General features: G+C 52.3%; 1 protein-coding gene across 1 annotated transcript in view; it reads left to right on the forward strand.

Annotated features, from left to right (window-relative positions):
* The window catches only part of deptor (DEP domain containing MTOR-interacting protein), an 82,451-nt gene that overhangs the window by 38,026 nt on the left and 28,656 nt on the right, over nucleotides 1-15,769 (forward strand). Inside the window, exons 6-7 of the mRNA XM_084157742.1 lie at nucleotides 10,914-11,096; nucleotides 15,353-15,487. Coding sequence (XP_084013868.1) covers nucleotides 10,914-11,096; nucleotides 15,353-15,487 — 318 coding nt within the window. The remainder of the gene's footprint in view (nucleotides 1-10,913; nucleotides 11,097-15,352; nucleotides 15,488-15,769) is intronic.

Below are 15,769 nucleotides of genomic sequence, written 5' to 3' on the forward strand. Positions count from 1 at the left end.
CTCCTCTCAGCCCTCAGCCCTCCATTCAGCCCTCAGCCCTCTTCTCTGCCAGCCCTCCACTCAGCTCTCAACCCTCCTCTCTGCCCTCAACCCTCCTCTCTGCCCTTAACCCTCCTCTCTGCCCTCAGCCCTCCACTCAGCCCTCAACCCTCCCCTCAGCCCTCCACTCAGCCCTCAGCCCTCCACTCAGCCCTCAGCCCTCCTCTCTGCCCTCAGCCCTCCTCTCTGCCCTCCTCTCAGCCCTCCTCTCTGCCCTCAACGCACCTCTCTGCCCTCAGCCCTCAACCCTCCTCTCTGCCCTCAACCCTCCTCTCTGCCCTCAACCCTCCTCTCAGCCCTCCTCTCAGCCCTCCTCTCTGCCCTCAGCCCTCCTCTCAGCTCTCTGCCCTCCTCTCTGCCCTCCTCTCTGCCCTCATCTCTCCTCTCTGCCCTCAACCCTCCTCTCTGCCCTCAGCCCTCCACTCAGCCCTCCTCTCTGCCCTCAGCCCTCCACTCAGCCCTCAGCCCTCCTCTCTGCTCTCAGCCCTCCTCTCTGCCCTCAGCCCTCCTCTCTCCCCTCAGCCCTCCACTCAGCTCTCTGCCCTCAGCCCTCCACTCAGCTCTCAACCCTCCTCTCTGCCCTCAACCCTCCTCTCTGCCCTCAACCCTCCTCTCTGCCCTCAACCCTCCTCTCTGCCCTCAGCCCTCCTCTCTGCCCTCAGCCCTCCTCTCAGCCCTCCTCTCAGCCCTCTTCTCTGCCCTCAGCCCTCCACTCAGCCCTCAACCCTCCCCTCAGCCCTCCTCTCTGCCCTCAACCCTCCTCTCTGCCCTCAGCCCTCAACCCTCCTCTCTGCCCTCAGTCCTCCACTCAGCCCTCAGCCCTCCACTCAGCCCTCCTCTCAGCCCTCAACCCTCCCCTCAGCCCTCCTCTCTGCCCTCAACCCTCCTCTCTGCCCTCAACCCTCCTCTCTGCCCTCAACCCTCCTCTCAGCCCTCCTCTCAGCCCTCCTCTCTGCCCTCCTCTCTGCCCTCAGCCCTCCTCTCAGCTCTCTGCCCTCCTCTCTGCCCTCAGCCCTCCTCTCTGCCCTCCTCTCAGCCCTCCTCTCAGCCCTCCTCTCTGCCCTCCTCTCAGCCCTCCTCTCAGCCCTCCTCTCTGCCCTCCTCTCAGCCCTCCTCTCTGCCCTCAGTCCTCCTCTCAGCCCTCCTCTCTGCCCTCAGCCCTCCTCTCAGCCCTCCTCTCAGCCCTCCTCTCTGCCCTCCTCTCAGTCCTCCTCTCTGCCCTCCTCTCTGCCCTCAGCCCTCCCCTCAGCCCTCCTCTCAGCCCTCAGCCCTCCACTCAGCCCTCAGCCCTCTTCTCTGCCAGCCCTCCACTCAGCTCTCAACCCTCCTCTCTGCCCTCAACCCTCCTCTCTGCCCTCAGCCCTCCACTCAGCCCTCCACTCAGCCCTCCTCTCAGCCCTCAACCCTCCCCTCAGCCCTCCACTCAGCCCTCAGCCCTCCTCTCTGCCCTCAGCCCTCCTCTCTGCCCTCCTCTCAGCCCTCCTCTCTGCCCTCAGCCCTCCTCTCAGCCCTCCTCTCTGCCCTCCTCTCAGCCCTCCTCTCAGCTCTCTGCCCTCAGTCCTCCTCTCAGCCCTCCTCTCAGCCCTCAGCCCTCCACTCAGCCCTCAGCCCTCTTCTCTGCCAGCCCTCCACTCAGCTCTCTGCCCTCAACCCTCCTCTCTGCCCTCAGCCCTCCACTCAGCCCGTAGCCCTCCACTCAGCCCTCAGCCCTCCTCTCAGCCCTCCACTCAGCCCTCCTCTCAGCCCTCAACCCTCCCCTCAGCCCTCCACTCAGCCCTCAGCCCACCATTCAGCCCTCAGCCCTCCTCTCTGCCCTCAGCCCTCCTCTCTGCCCTCAGCCCTCCACTCAGCCCTCAGCCCTCCTCTCAGCCCTCCACTCAGCCCTCCTCACAGCCCTCAGCCCTCCTCCCAGCCCTCAGCCCTCCACTAAGCCCTCAGCCCTATTTTCTGCCAGCCCTCCACTCAGCTCTCAACCCTCCTCTCTGCCCTCAACCCTCCTCTCTGCCCTCAACCCTCAACTCTCCTCTCTGCCCTCAACCCTCCTCTCTGCCCTCAGCCCTCCTCGCAGCCCTCCTCTCTGCCCTCAGCCCTCCACTCAGCCCTCAGCCCTCCTCTCAGCCCTCCACTCAGCCCTCAGCCCTCCTCCCAGCCCTCAGCCCTCCACTAAGCACTCAGCCCTCTTCTCTGCCAGCCCTCCACTCAGCTCTCAACCCTCCTCTCTGCCCTCAACCCTCCTCTCTGCCCTCAACCCTCCTCTCTGCCCTCAGCCCTCCACTCAGCCCTCAGCCCTCCTCTCAGCCCTCCACTCTGCCCTCCTCCCAGCCCTCAACCCTCCCCTCAGCCCTCCTCTCTGCCCTCCTCTCTGCCCTCAGCCCTCAACCCTCCTCTCTGCCCTCAACCCTCCTCTCAGCCCTCAACCCTCCTCTCAGCCCTCCTCTCAGCCCTCCTCTCAGCTCTCTGCCCTCCTCTCTGCCCTCCTCTCTGCCCTCCTCTCTGCCCTCCTCTCTGCCCTCAGCCCTCCTCTCAGCCCTCCTCTCAGCCCTCCTCTCAGCTCTCTGCCCTCCTCTCTGCCCTCAGTCCTCCTCTCTGCCCTCAGCCCTACCTTCAGCCCTCTTCTCAGCCCTCCTCTCTGCCCTCCTCTCAGCCCTCCTCTCTGCCCTCCTCTCTGCCCTCCTCTTTGCCCTCAGTCCTCCTCTCAGCCCTCCTCTCAGCCCTCCTCTCAGCTCTCTGCCCTCCTCTCTGCCCTCAGTCCTCCTCTCTGCCCTCCTCTCTGCCCTCAGCCCTCCCTTCAGCCCTCTCAGCCCTCCTCTCTGCCCTCCTCTCAGCCCTCAGCCCTCCTCTCAGCCCTCAGTCCTCCACTCAGCTCTCAACCCTCCTCTCTGCCCTCAACCCTCCTCTCTGCCCTCAACTTTCCACTCAGCCCTCAGCCCTCCTCTCAGCCCTCCACTCAGCCCTCCTCTCAGCCCTCAACCCTCCCCTCAGCCCACCTCTCTGCCCTCAGCCCTCCACTCAGCCCTCAGCCCTCCACTCAGCTCTCTGACCTCAAACCTCCTCTCTGCCCTCAACTTTCCACTCAGCCCTCAGCCCTCCACTCAGCCCTCCTCTCTGCCCTCAAACCTCCCCTCAGCCCTCCTCTCTGCCCTCAGCCCTCCACTCAGCTCTCTGACCTCAAACCTCCTCTCTGCCCTCAACCCTCCTCTCTGCCCTCAGCCCTCCTCTCTGCCCTCATTCCTCCTCTCAGCCCTCAACCCTCCCCTCAGCCCTCCTCTCTGCCCTCAGCCCTCCACTCAGCCCTCAGCCCTCCTCTCTGCCCTCAACCCTCCTCTCTGCCCTCAACCCTCCTCTCTGCCCTCAGCCCTCCTCTCAGCCCTCCTCTCTGCCCTCAGCCCTCCTCTCAGCTCTCTGCCCTCCTCTCAGCTCTCTGCCCTCCTCTCTGCCCTCAAATCTCCTCTCAGCCCTCCTCTCAGCCCTCCTCTCAGCCCTCCTCTCTGCCCTCCTCTCTGCCCTCAGTCCTCCTCTCAGCCCTCCTCTCAGCCCTCCTCTCTGCCCTCCACTCAGCCCTCCTCTCTGCCCTCAGCCCTCCACTCAGCCCTCAGCCCTCCTCTCTGCTCTCAGCCCTCCTCTCTGCCCTCAGCCCTCCTCTCTCCCCTCAGCCCTCTACTCAGCTCTCTGCCCTCAGCCCTCCACTCAGCTCTCAACCCTCCTCTCTGCCCTCAACCCTCCTCTCTGCCCTCAACCCTCCTCTCTGCCCTCAACCCTCCTCTCTGCCCTCAGCCCTCCTCTCTGCCCTCAGCCCTCCTCTCAGCCCTCCTCTCAGCCCTCTTCTCTGCCCTCAGCCCTCCACTCAGCCCTCAACCCTCCCCTCAGCCCTCCTCTCTGCCCTCAACCCTCCTCTCTGCCCTCAGCCCTCAACCCTCCTCTCTGCCCTCAGTCCTCCACTCAGCCCTCAGCCCTCCACTCAGCCCTCCTCTCAGCCCTCAACCCTCCCCTCAGCCCTCCTCTCTGCCCTCAACCCTCCTCTCTGCCCTCAACCCTCCTCTCTGCCCTCAACCCTCCTCTCTGCCCTCCTCTCAGCCCTCAGCCCTCCTCTCAGCCCTCAGTCCTCCACTCAGCTCTCAACCCTCCTCTCTGCCCTCAACCCTCCTCTCTGCCCTCAACTTTCCACTCAGCCCTCAGCCCTCCTCTCAGCCCTCCACTCAGCCCTCCTCTCAGCCCTCAACCCTCCCCTCAGCCCACCTCTCTGCCCTCAGCCCTCCACTCAGCCCTCAGCCCTCCACTCAGCTCTCTGACCTCAAACCTCCTCTCTGCCCTCAACTTTCCACTCAGCCCTCAGCCCTCCACTCAGCCCTCCTCTCTGCCCTCAAACCTCCCCTCAGCCCTCCTCTCTGCCCTCAGCCCTCCACTCAGCTCTCTGACCTCAAACCTCCTCTCTGCCCTCAACCCTCCTCTCTGCCCTCAGCCCTCCTCTCTGCCCTCATTCCTCCTCTCAGCCCTCAACCCTCCCCTCAGCCCTCCTCTCTGCCCTCAGCCCTCCACTCAGCCCTCAGCCCTCCTCTCTGCCCTCAACCCTCCTCTCTGCCCTCAACCCTCCTCTCTGCCCTCAGCCCTCCTCTCAGCCCTCCTCTCTGCCCTCAGCCCTCCTCTCAGCTCTCTGCCCTCCTCTCAGCTCTCTGCCCTCCTCTCTGCCCTCAAATCTCCTCTCAGCCCTCCTCTCAGCCCTCCTCTCAGCCCTCCTCTCTGCCCTCCTCTCTGCCCTCAGTCCTCCTCTCAGCCCTCCTCTCAGCCCTCCTCTCTGCCCTCCTCTCAGCCCTCCTCTCAGCTCTCCTCTCAGCTCTCTGCCCTCCTCTCTGCCCTCAGTCCTCCTCTCTGCCCTCAGCCCTCCTCTCAGCTCTCAGCCCTCCTCTCAGCCCTCCTCTCAGCCCAGGCTCCCAACCCAGTCTCAGGATGTGTCCCAAGTGGCACCCTAGACATTCCCTTTATAGTGCACTACTTTTGACGGGAGCCCTATTGTCCCAGGTCAGAAGTAGTGCACCATGAAGGGAATGAGGGCCATTTGGGACACAAGCTCAGTGTCTTGTCCTGACTTGAGCTGAACGGTGAACCTGACACTGATTCCGACACAGAGGAGAATTAATGCAAATTCAATTGCTGACATTTGAGAGGAAGATCAATCATTTTGGTGACTTTGTAAAGGACATTTTAATTTAAAACTGGTGAACGGCACACAAAAGAAATGTACTGTGTGATTCCACTTGTATAATAGGATGAAAAGTCCCATGCACCGTTCACCTTGTCGTCATGTTCACGTATTCAGCACTTTAATATAATCAGCTCTGGTTCTCTTGACTGTGGCACATCAGAATTGTCTCCCATCCTAGGAGCGACCAGGCCCAACCCTGCTTATCTATCATCAGAGACAAGCCAGCAGTGAGTTGCAGCAGGATAGTACTGTATGTAGACTGCTTGCTGCCTGCTTGCTGCCTGTTGGCTGCCTGTTGGCTCAGTACAGGCTCTGAGATGCAATCTCTTTCCAGTTTGCTAGGCTGTGTAGTGCAGAGCACGCTGTTTCCAGTTTGCTAGGCTGTGTAGTGCAATCTATATCCTAGCCAATCATACCCTATGACAGCAATGGGGATCACAAATCACAATTTTGTCCAGAACTGCGAGAATATGTCCGATATTCACCTCGCATCCTCAACAGACCAGGCTTCCGCCCAAATGGCACCATATTCCCTATATTGTTTCCAGTTTGCTGGGCCGTGTAGTGCAGAGCGTGCTGTTACCAGTTTGCTGGGCTGTGTAGTGCAGAGTGTGCTGTTTCCAGTTTGCTGGGCCGTGTAGTGCAGAGCGTGCTGTTTCCAGTTTGCTGGGCCGTGTAGTGCAGAGCGTGCTGTTTCCAGTTTGCTGGGCCGTGTAGTGCAGAGCGTGCTGTTTCCAGTTTGCTGGGCTGTGTAGTGCAGAGCGTGCTGTTTCCAGTTTGCTGGGCCATGTAGTGCAGAGCGTGCTGTTTCCAGTTTGCTGGGCCATGTAGTGCAGAGCGTGCTGTTTCCAGTTTGCTGGGCCATGTAGTGCAGTGTGCTGTTTCCAGTTTGCTGGGCCGTGTAGTGCAGAGCGTGCTGTTTCCAGTTTGCTGGGCCGTGTAGTGCAGAGCGTGCAGTGTTTTTGTGCTCTTCCCGTGCCCTGTGTCTGTGTGACAGCAGGACAATGGGCTGACCAGGGAGCAGGCAGGCAGGGCTCCAACTCCAGAGAGACTGCATCATCGCTGGATTCACACCCACCACCCACACCCTGCCTCTGTCTGGATTCCTCTCCTCCGCTGGCACAGGCCATACTGGGACAAAACCAATAACTAGCCTACTAATTTTGCTGCACTTGTTCATTGTCTTACATCAGATTCCGCCTGCACTGATCTGTCTCGTATCTCGCAAAGGATAATGCGATAGATCAGAAGTAGTCTGGCTACAATGGACGGACAAAACATTCAAAATATTACCTAGGTGACATCGTCTGCTGAACCCCATTTCTGCTTCAAAACTGTCTGAATTAATCTAAGCTAAAACAGTAAATATGTCAATGTTCGTTTTTTTGGTGAGGAAGCCTTAGTTGCCCCATTTTACATCTACAGTGAGGGAAAAAAGAATTTGATCCTCTGCTGATTCTGTACATTTGCCCACTGACAAAGACATGATCAGTCTATAATTTTAATGTTAGGTTTATTTGAACAGTGAGAGACAGAATAACAACAAAAAAATTCAGAAAAACGCATGTCAGAAATGTTATAAATTGATTTGCATTTTAATGAGGGAAATAAGTATTTGACCCCTCTGCAAAACATGACTTAGTACTTGGTGGCAAAACCCTTGTTGGCAATCACAGAGGTCAGACGTTTCTTGTAGTTGGCCACCAGGTTTGCACACATCTCAGGAGGGATTTTGTCCCACACCTCTTTGCAGATCTTCTCCAAGTCATTAAGGTTTCCAGGCTGACGTTTGGCAACTCGAACCTTCAGCTTCCTCCACAGATTGTCTATGGGATTAAGGTCTGGAGACTGGCTAGGCCACTCCAGGACCTTAATGTGCTTCTTCTTGAGCCACTCCTTTGTTGCCTTGGCCGTGTGTTTTGGGTCATTGTCATGCTGGAATACCCATCCACGACCCATTTTCAATGCCCTGGCTGAGGGAAGGAGGTTCTCACCCAAGATTTGACGGTACATGGCCCCGTCCATCGTCCCTTTGATGCGGTGAAGTTGTCCTGTCCCCTTAGCAGAAAAACACCCCCAAAGCATAATGTTTCCACCTCCATGTTTGACGGTGGGGATGGTGTTCTTGGGGTCATAGGCAGCATTCCTCCTCCTCCAAACACGGCGAGTTGAGTTGATGCCAAAGAGCTTGATTTTGGTCTCATCTGACCACAACACTTTCACCCAGTTCTCCTCTGAATGATTCAGATGTTAATTGGCAAACTTCAGACGGCATGTATATGTGCTTTCTTGAGCAGGGGGACCTTGCGGGCGCTGCAGGATTTCAGTCCTTCACAGCGTAGTGTGTTACCAATTGTTTTCTTGGTGACTATGGTCCCAGCTCCCTTGAGATCATTGACAAGATCCTCCCGTGTAGTTCTGGGCTGATTCCTCACCATTCTCATGATCATTGCAACTCCACGAGGTGAGATCTTGCATGGAGTCCCAGGCCGAGGGAGATTGACAGTTCTTTTGTGTTTCTTCCATTGGCGAATAATCGCACCAACTGTTGTCACCTTCTCACCAAACTGCTTGGCGATGGTCTTGTAGCCCATTCCAGCCTTGTGTAGGTCTACAATCTTGTCCCTGACATCCTTGGAGAGCTCTTTGGTCTTGGCCATGGTGGAGAGTTTGGAATCTGATTGATTGATTGCTTCTGTGGACAGTTGTCTTTTATACAGGTAACAAGCTGAGATTAGGAGCACTCCCTTTAAGAGTGTGCTCCTAATCTCAGCTCGTTACCTGTATAAAAGATACCTGGAAGCCAGAAATCTTTCTGATTGAGAGGGGGTCAAATACTTATTTCCCTCATTAAAATGCATATCAATTTATAACATTTTTGACATGCGTTTTTCTGGATTTTGTTGTTGTTATTCTGTCTCTCACTGTTCAAATAAACCTACCATTAAGATTATAGACTGATCATTTCTTTGTCAGTGGGCAAACGTACAAAATCAGCAGGGGATCATATACTTTTTTCCCTCACTGTAGCTAAGGTTTATTGTGCTTCAATGAGCAGTATTTCTGAAGTTTGACTATGTGCACGAAAACTAGCATAAAACAGCCGAGCCAGTCACTGAAATGATATTTTACTGAAACGATGCTGCTAACCAACCAGCTATCTACTTAGTACTGAACACACAATGTTGAATCTTCCAACAAAAGCTAGCTAGCAAGCTACTGTAGCAAGTAATGCTAATGCTAATGTTATTATGAGTTTTCATGAAGCAGCTGTTCCTCCCGAGTCAGACCCCAAAAATACGATCACGGAGAAACATACTGATCTATGGACTGATTTTTGCTAACAGTCAGTTCGTCTTAATTGCGGGGCTGCATGTCTACAACTTCAGGGTAATTTAAACAGGGTAAGCAAGCTTTTTATGTCAGTGAAGGAGGAGCTAGCTGACTAGCTAGCTAGTTATGTCAGTAAGCTAGCTACAACAGTTAGCTACACAGCTGATCAAGTCACTGCCTGGCGACCAACATCCTGGCACAGAATGTGTGCAGGAGATAGCCACCGCTTTGTTTTTATTTTCTCACAATTGCAAATTATTAAATCACTATCAACGTTTGTTAAAATGTAGCTAGCTAGTTATTCTGCCTATTTCATGGAGAGTCATACGAGAGCACAGAGATATTTTTTGAATGGCGGATGCTCTATATTTGAATAGGAGTTCCACATCCTACAAGACAGAATGGTGGAGGGACGAGCGACTGGGAGGAGTGTCTAGGGTTCTTCGTAGGCCTAGCTACATGGTCTGTAACCTGATTTTAAGATGTGCATCTATGTGAGAAATCAGCGTATGAGGACCGTGTTGTATGTACACGTGCCCAGGAGACAGCAACCTTACCTTAGGTCCAGGGCCACCTCAGTCAGGACTCGCTTGGTTGGCCTGTCCAAGCAGATTAGTCTTCGTTCAAAATGGTGACCCAAAATACACTAAGAAAACTACAAAGAGGTGGGCCTAACTAAATAATTTGACTAACACAAAGAGGCGGGCCTAACTAAAGAGGTTGACTAACACAAAGAGGCGGGCCTAACTAAAGAGTTTGACTAACACAAAGAAACTAAGAAAAACTGTCTGAGAGGCTTCTGGCTTCCTCTCTCAGAATCAACTTGATCGCTCGCACCTGAGGAATTATCAAGGCTGCCTGGCAGAACCCAGCCATGACCCGGTTGGTGTTGCCACCTGGGGTTGAAGTGTGGAAGTGTATCATGGTAGTGTGTTTGTCTATGTCCTAACATAAACCTTCCCCCACATCATAACAATACACACACACACACACGCACACAACAGCGTACACACACACACACACACACACATGCATACACACACTGCATACTTTAAATGACTGAACTGTAGAACAATAGCAGCCCTGCCTGGATGGATCCACATTGTGGGTTGTTTTGGTATTTTGAAAGTTATATATCTTGAAAAATTGATTGCTGACATGCAAAACATTTTGGGACTATATAAAAAATTGACTAATGAAACAAATGCAAACATATCGTTTTTGGATGGAGTTTTCCTTTAAGTCCTGAGTCCTAACCCCTTGGCACAGTTATGCAGGCTTTATGGCTTAGTTACACAAGTGAGAGTAGGATTTGATTCATGGATGGCTTTAGTCGTATAGTCAGTCAGAGTTGGCTTTATGTCTTTCAAGGGATTTGGAGATTAAGGAGCATTCAGAGCCGCCCCCTGTACTGAGAGTGTTGGCACAATGACGGCCCAAGCTAAAGAGAGAGTGAGTGTGTGTGTGTGAGTGTGTGTGTGTGTGAGTGTGTGTGTGAGTGTGTGTGTGTGTGTTTGTGTGGGCACCAGCCCAACCCTAAGAGACTTAGCTGATTACTGGCATTGGAGGCACCATCGGAGGTGTTCTGCCTGATAGGAATAATTGAACTGAACTACCTCCTATTCTACAGTTACCAGGATTTACAGTCAGTTATATGAAACAATAACTATAGTTACCAGGATTTACAGTCAGTTATATGAAACAATAACTATAGTTACCAGGATTTACAGTCAGTTATATGAAACAATAACTATAGTTACCAGGATTTACAGTCAGTTATATGAAACAATAATTATAGTTACCTGAGGGCCTCCCGAGTGGTGCATCGGTCTAAGGCACTGCATCGCAGTGCTTGAGGCGTCACTACAGCCCCGGGTTCGATCCCAGGCTGTGTCATAGCCGGCCGTGACTGGGAGACCCATGAGGCGGCGCACAATTGGCCCAGCGTTGGGGAGGGTTTGGCCGGCCGGGATGTCCTTGTCCCATCGCGCTCTAGCGACTCCTTCTGGCGGGTCGGGCGCCTGCAAGCTGACACTAGGTCGGCGGTTGTACGGTGTTTCGTCTGACACATTGGTGTGGTTGGCTTCCGGGTTAAGCGAGCAGTGTGTCGTGTTTCGGAGGACACATGGCTCTCGACCTTCGCCTCTCCCGAATCCGTACGGGAGTTGCAGCGATGGGACAAGACTGTAACTACCAATTGGATATCACAAAATTGTGGAGAAAAAGGGGTAAAAGTAACACAAAAAAAACACCTATAGTTACCAGGACTTTACAGTCAGTTATATGAAACCATAACTGAAAGATCCTAAACAATACTTTGTTCTGTGTTTCTCCCTGACAGTGACAAACAAGCACCACTTTGTGGATGGAGGACTGCTGTACCAGTTCAGACTGAACTTCAGGAGGAGACGGCGTCTGATGGAGCTGCTGAACGAGCGCTGTCGTACCATCCCAGAGAGCCATGACAGCCCCTTCTGTCTCCGCAAACAGAACCCAGAGGGAGGCAACACCAGCTTCCTATCTGGTAAACCTAATTGTCTAACGATCCATCAAATGTAGGTATAAAGCCCTTTTTACATCAGGACTTGTTGTAACCACACCATCTAGTCACACTGGGGCTGAATCCCACTACAACCCTTAGCCCCTACTCACTAGGCACTATCTACAGTCACACTGGGGCTGAATCCCACTACAACCCTTAGCCCCTACTCACTAGGCACTATCTACAGTCACACTGGGGCTGAATCCCACTACAACCCCTACTCCCTACTCCCTAGGCACTATCTACAGACACACTGGGGCTGAATCCCACTACAACCCTTAGCCCCTACTCCCTACTCCCTAGGCACTATCTACAGTCACACTGGGGCTGAATCCCACTACAACCCCTAGCCCCTACTCCCTACTCCCTAGGCACTATCTACAGTCACACTGGGGCTGAATCCCACTACAACCCCTAGCCCCTACTCCCTACTCCCTAGGCACTATCTACAGTCACACTGGGGCTGAATCCCACTACAACCCCTAGCCCCTACTCCCTACTCCATGGCACTATCTACAGACACACTGGGGCTGAATCCCACTACAACCCCTAGCCCCTACTCCCTACTCCCTAGGCACTATCTACAGACACACTGGGGCTGAATCCCACTACAACCCCTAGCCCCTACTCCCTACTCCCTAGGCACTATCTACAGACACACTGGGGCTGAATCCCACTACAACCCCTAGCCCCTACTCCCTAGGCACTATCTACAGTCACACTGGGGCTGAATCCCACTACAACCCCTAGCCCCTACTCCCTACTCCATGGCACTATCTACAGTCACACTGGGGCTGAATCCCACTACAACCCCTAGCCCCTACTCCCTACTCCATGGCACTATCTACAGACACACTGGGGCTGAATCCCACTACAACCCCTAGCCCCTACTCCCTAGGCACTATCTACAGACACACTGGGGCTGAATCCCACTACAACCCCTAGCCCCTACTCCCTACTCCCTAGGCACTATCTACAGACACACTGGGGCTGAATCCCACTACAACCCCTAGCCCCTACTCCCTAGGCACTATCTACAGTCACACTGGGGCTGAATCCCACTACAACCCCTAGCCCCTACTCCCTACTCCATGGCACTATCTACAGTCACACTGGGGCTGAATCCCACTACAACCCCTAGCCCCTACTCCCTACTCCATGGCACTATCTACAGTCACACTGGGGCTGAATCCCACTACAACCCCTAGCCCCTACTCCCTACTCCATGGCACTATCTACAGACACACTGGGGCTGAATCCCACTACAACCCCTAGCCCCTACTCCCTACTCCATGGCACTATCTACAGTCACACTGGGGCTGAATCCCACTACAACCCTTAGCCCCTACTCCCTACTCCCTAGGCACTATCTACAGTCACACTGGGGCTGAATCCCACTACAACCCTTAGCCCCTACTCCCTAGGCACTATCTACAGTCACACTGGGGCTGAATCCCACTACAACCCTTAGCCCCTACTCCCTAGGCACTATCTACAGTTACACTGGGGCTGAATCCCACTACAACCCCTACTCCCTACTCCCTACTTGTCTAAATATCTGAGAAGACTGTGAAGGTTTAACCAATGTGATGATTGGTTCTCCTTGCCTTCTAAAAGGCTTGGTGGATGTTTGGCCATATTGCTTACAGACACCTATCCAATCATCTTGGACCTACGGGAGTGCTGTAGAGTGTACAGTATGTGTGTAAAGGCCATCAGTAGGTTTTAAGACCCATAATGAGAAGCTAAAGTCAGCTAAATTAACAACCTCGTCAGCTACATTCTTTTAATATCCCCTTCAGAAGGAGCTGGCAGACAAAGCAATTATACCAAACGGTTACAGACTCCTAATGACGAGAATCTTCCAAGGTTACAGAGGAAAGTGCGGTACTGTGAGTTCCTCTAAGTTCCAGTTAACTGTTGTGGTCTGTCTCTTATCGTTGAGACTCACTGGAATGAGGAAGGAATGAGGGAACAGCCCCTCGACAACTTACAGATGTGTGCTACCTGCTGCTGGCTTTGGTTCCTGACAAAAACATCTATATGTGAGGGATTTTTGCAAAACATTTGATGCTATTAACACGGTCGTGGTTTTAAAGCTGCACTTCACTGTGTCACACTAACACATGGACAACAGGCTCTCACTTTAAACAAACAACTGTGGCTTTATAGAGACTTCATAACATGTTCATAAGCACTACACATAGATGCAACAAAATGTATTTTTTCATTCTCTATGTTCAGCAGGATTCTCTATGTTCAGCTGATTCTCTATGTTCAGCTGGATTCTCTATGTTCATCAGGATTCTCTATGTTCAGCAGGATTCTCTATGTTCATCAGGATTCTCTATGTTCAGTAGGATTCTCTATGTTCAGATGGATTCTCTATGTTCAGATGGATTCTCTATGTTCAACTGGATTCTCTATGTTCATCAGGATTCTCTATGTTCAGCTGATTCTCTATGTTCAGCAGGATTCTCTATGTTCAGCAGGATTCTCTATGTTCAGCTGATTCTCTATGTTCAGCAGGATTCTCTATGTTCAGCAGGATTCTCTATGTTCAGCTGATTCTCTATGTTCTGAAGGATTCTCTATGCTCTATGTTCAGCTGGATTCTCTATGTTCAGCGGATTGTCTATGTTCAGCAGGATTCTCTATGTTCAGCTGATTCTCTATGTTCAGCACGATTCTCTATGTTCAGCAGGATTCTCTATGTTCAGCAGGATTCTCTATGTTCAGATGGATTCTCTATGTTCAGATGGATTCTCTATGTTCAGATGGATTCTCTATGTTCTGCAGGATTCTCTATGTTCAGCAGATTCTCTATGTTCTTCAGGATTCTCTATGTTCACTGGAATGAGGAAGGAATGAGGGAACAGCCCCTCGACAACTTACAGATGTGTGCTACCTGCTGCTGGCTTTGGTTCCTGACAAAAACATCTATATGTGAGGGATTTTTGCAAAACATATGATGCTATTAACACGGTCGTGGTTTTAAAGCTGCACTTCACTGTGTCACACTAACACATGGACAACAGGCTCTCACTTTAAACAAACAACTGTGGCTTTATAGAGACTTCATAACATGTTCATAAGCACTACACATAGATGCAACAAAATGTTTTTTTTCATTCTCTATGTTCAGCAGGATTCTCTATGTTCAGCTGATTCTCTATGTTCATCAGGATTCTCTATGTTCATCAGGATTCTCTATGTTCAGCAGAATTCTCTATGTTCAGCAGGATTCTCTATGTTCAGCAGGATTCTCTATGTTCAGCAGGATTCTCTATGTTCAGCTGATTCTCTATGTTCAGCTGATTCTCTATGTTCAGCTGATTCTCTATGTTCAGCAGGATTCTCTATGTTCAGCAGGATTCTCTATGTTCAGCAGGATTCTCTATGTTCAGATGGATTCTCTATGTTCTGCAGTATTCTCTATGTTCTGCAGGATTCTCTATGTTCAGCAGATTCTCTATGTTCAGCTGATTCTCTATGTTCAGCTTGATATTGCAGAGCACTGATGCACATTCCATGGTGACATTATTCTTTAGACTTTGCCCAACCACCTGCCACAGAATGTCCAACCATCCCGAGGTGTACTGCTTTATGGAGGCAATATAGAGCTTACCTGGAAAGAGTGCTTTCATTATAGACTGATTAGATAGACCTACACATGCCAGTCACGAAGTGCATGGGATCCTTTTACAACTAACAACACAACCTCTGACTACAGTAACACTTTCACACAGTATGTGCATCCCAAATGGCAACCTATTTCCATAGGGCTCTGGTCCCAAGTAGTGCACTGTATAGAGAAAAGGGTGCCTTTTGGGACATACTTAGTGTTCACTCTGAAAAGGAACAAACATTGAATTGAAAAAAGGGTCTCAGACCTTGAACATTTGTTTTGACTACATCAAGGGGGGGAAATGTGCTAACGAAGAAATGACGTCATCTCTCTCTTCTCTCTCCCGCTCTCTCTCTCATCTCCCCCCCCCCTCTCTCTCTCTCCTCTCTCCCCTCTCTCTCTCTTTCCTCTCTCTGTCTCTCTCTCTGTCTCTCTCTCTGTCTCTCTCTCTGTCTCTCTCCTCTCTCCCCCTCTCTCTCTCTCTCTCTCTCTCTCTCTCTCTCTCTCTCTCTCTCTCTCTCTCTCTCTCTCTCTCTCTCTCTCTCCCCCCTCTCTCTCTCCACCCTCTCTGCCCCCTCTCTCTCCTCTCCCCCACCCCTCTCTCTCTCAGTGAGTCCTACTAAAGAGATCAAGATGATAGTGGGGATCCGTCGCAGCAGCATGAGTAGCAGCTGTGGCAGCAGTGGTTACTATAGCAGCAGTCCCACCCTCAGTAGCCCCCCGGTGCTCTGCAACCCAAAGTCAGGTAAAAGGCTCTCCATTCTCCTTGAGTGACCTTAACACACTCTCTCAAACACACACACACACACACACACACACAAACCACCGTCAGGTAAGACGCTCTCCATTCTCCCTGAGTGACCTTAACACACTCTCTCAAACACACACACACACACACACACACACACACACACACACACACACACACACACACAGGTAAGAGTCTGAATAAGAGCCCTGTGATGTGCTGGTACCCTCTCCTCCACAAGACTAAGGTTCTGATCAGGAACTACTGAATATCCAGAAC

This window comes from Coregonus lavaretus, assembly GCF_964263955.1.
Source record: "Coregonus lavaretus genome assembly, chromosome: 3".
In the NCBI taxonomy this organism is placed as follows: domain Eukaryota; kingdom Metazoa; phylum Chordata; class Actinopteri; order Salmoniformes; family Salmonidae; genus Coregonus; species Coregonus lavaretus.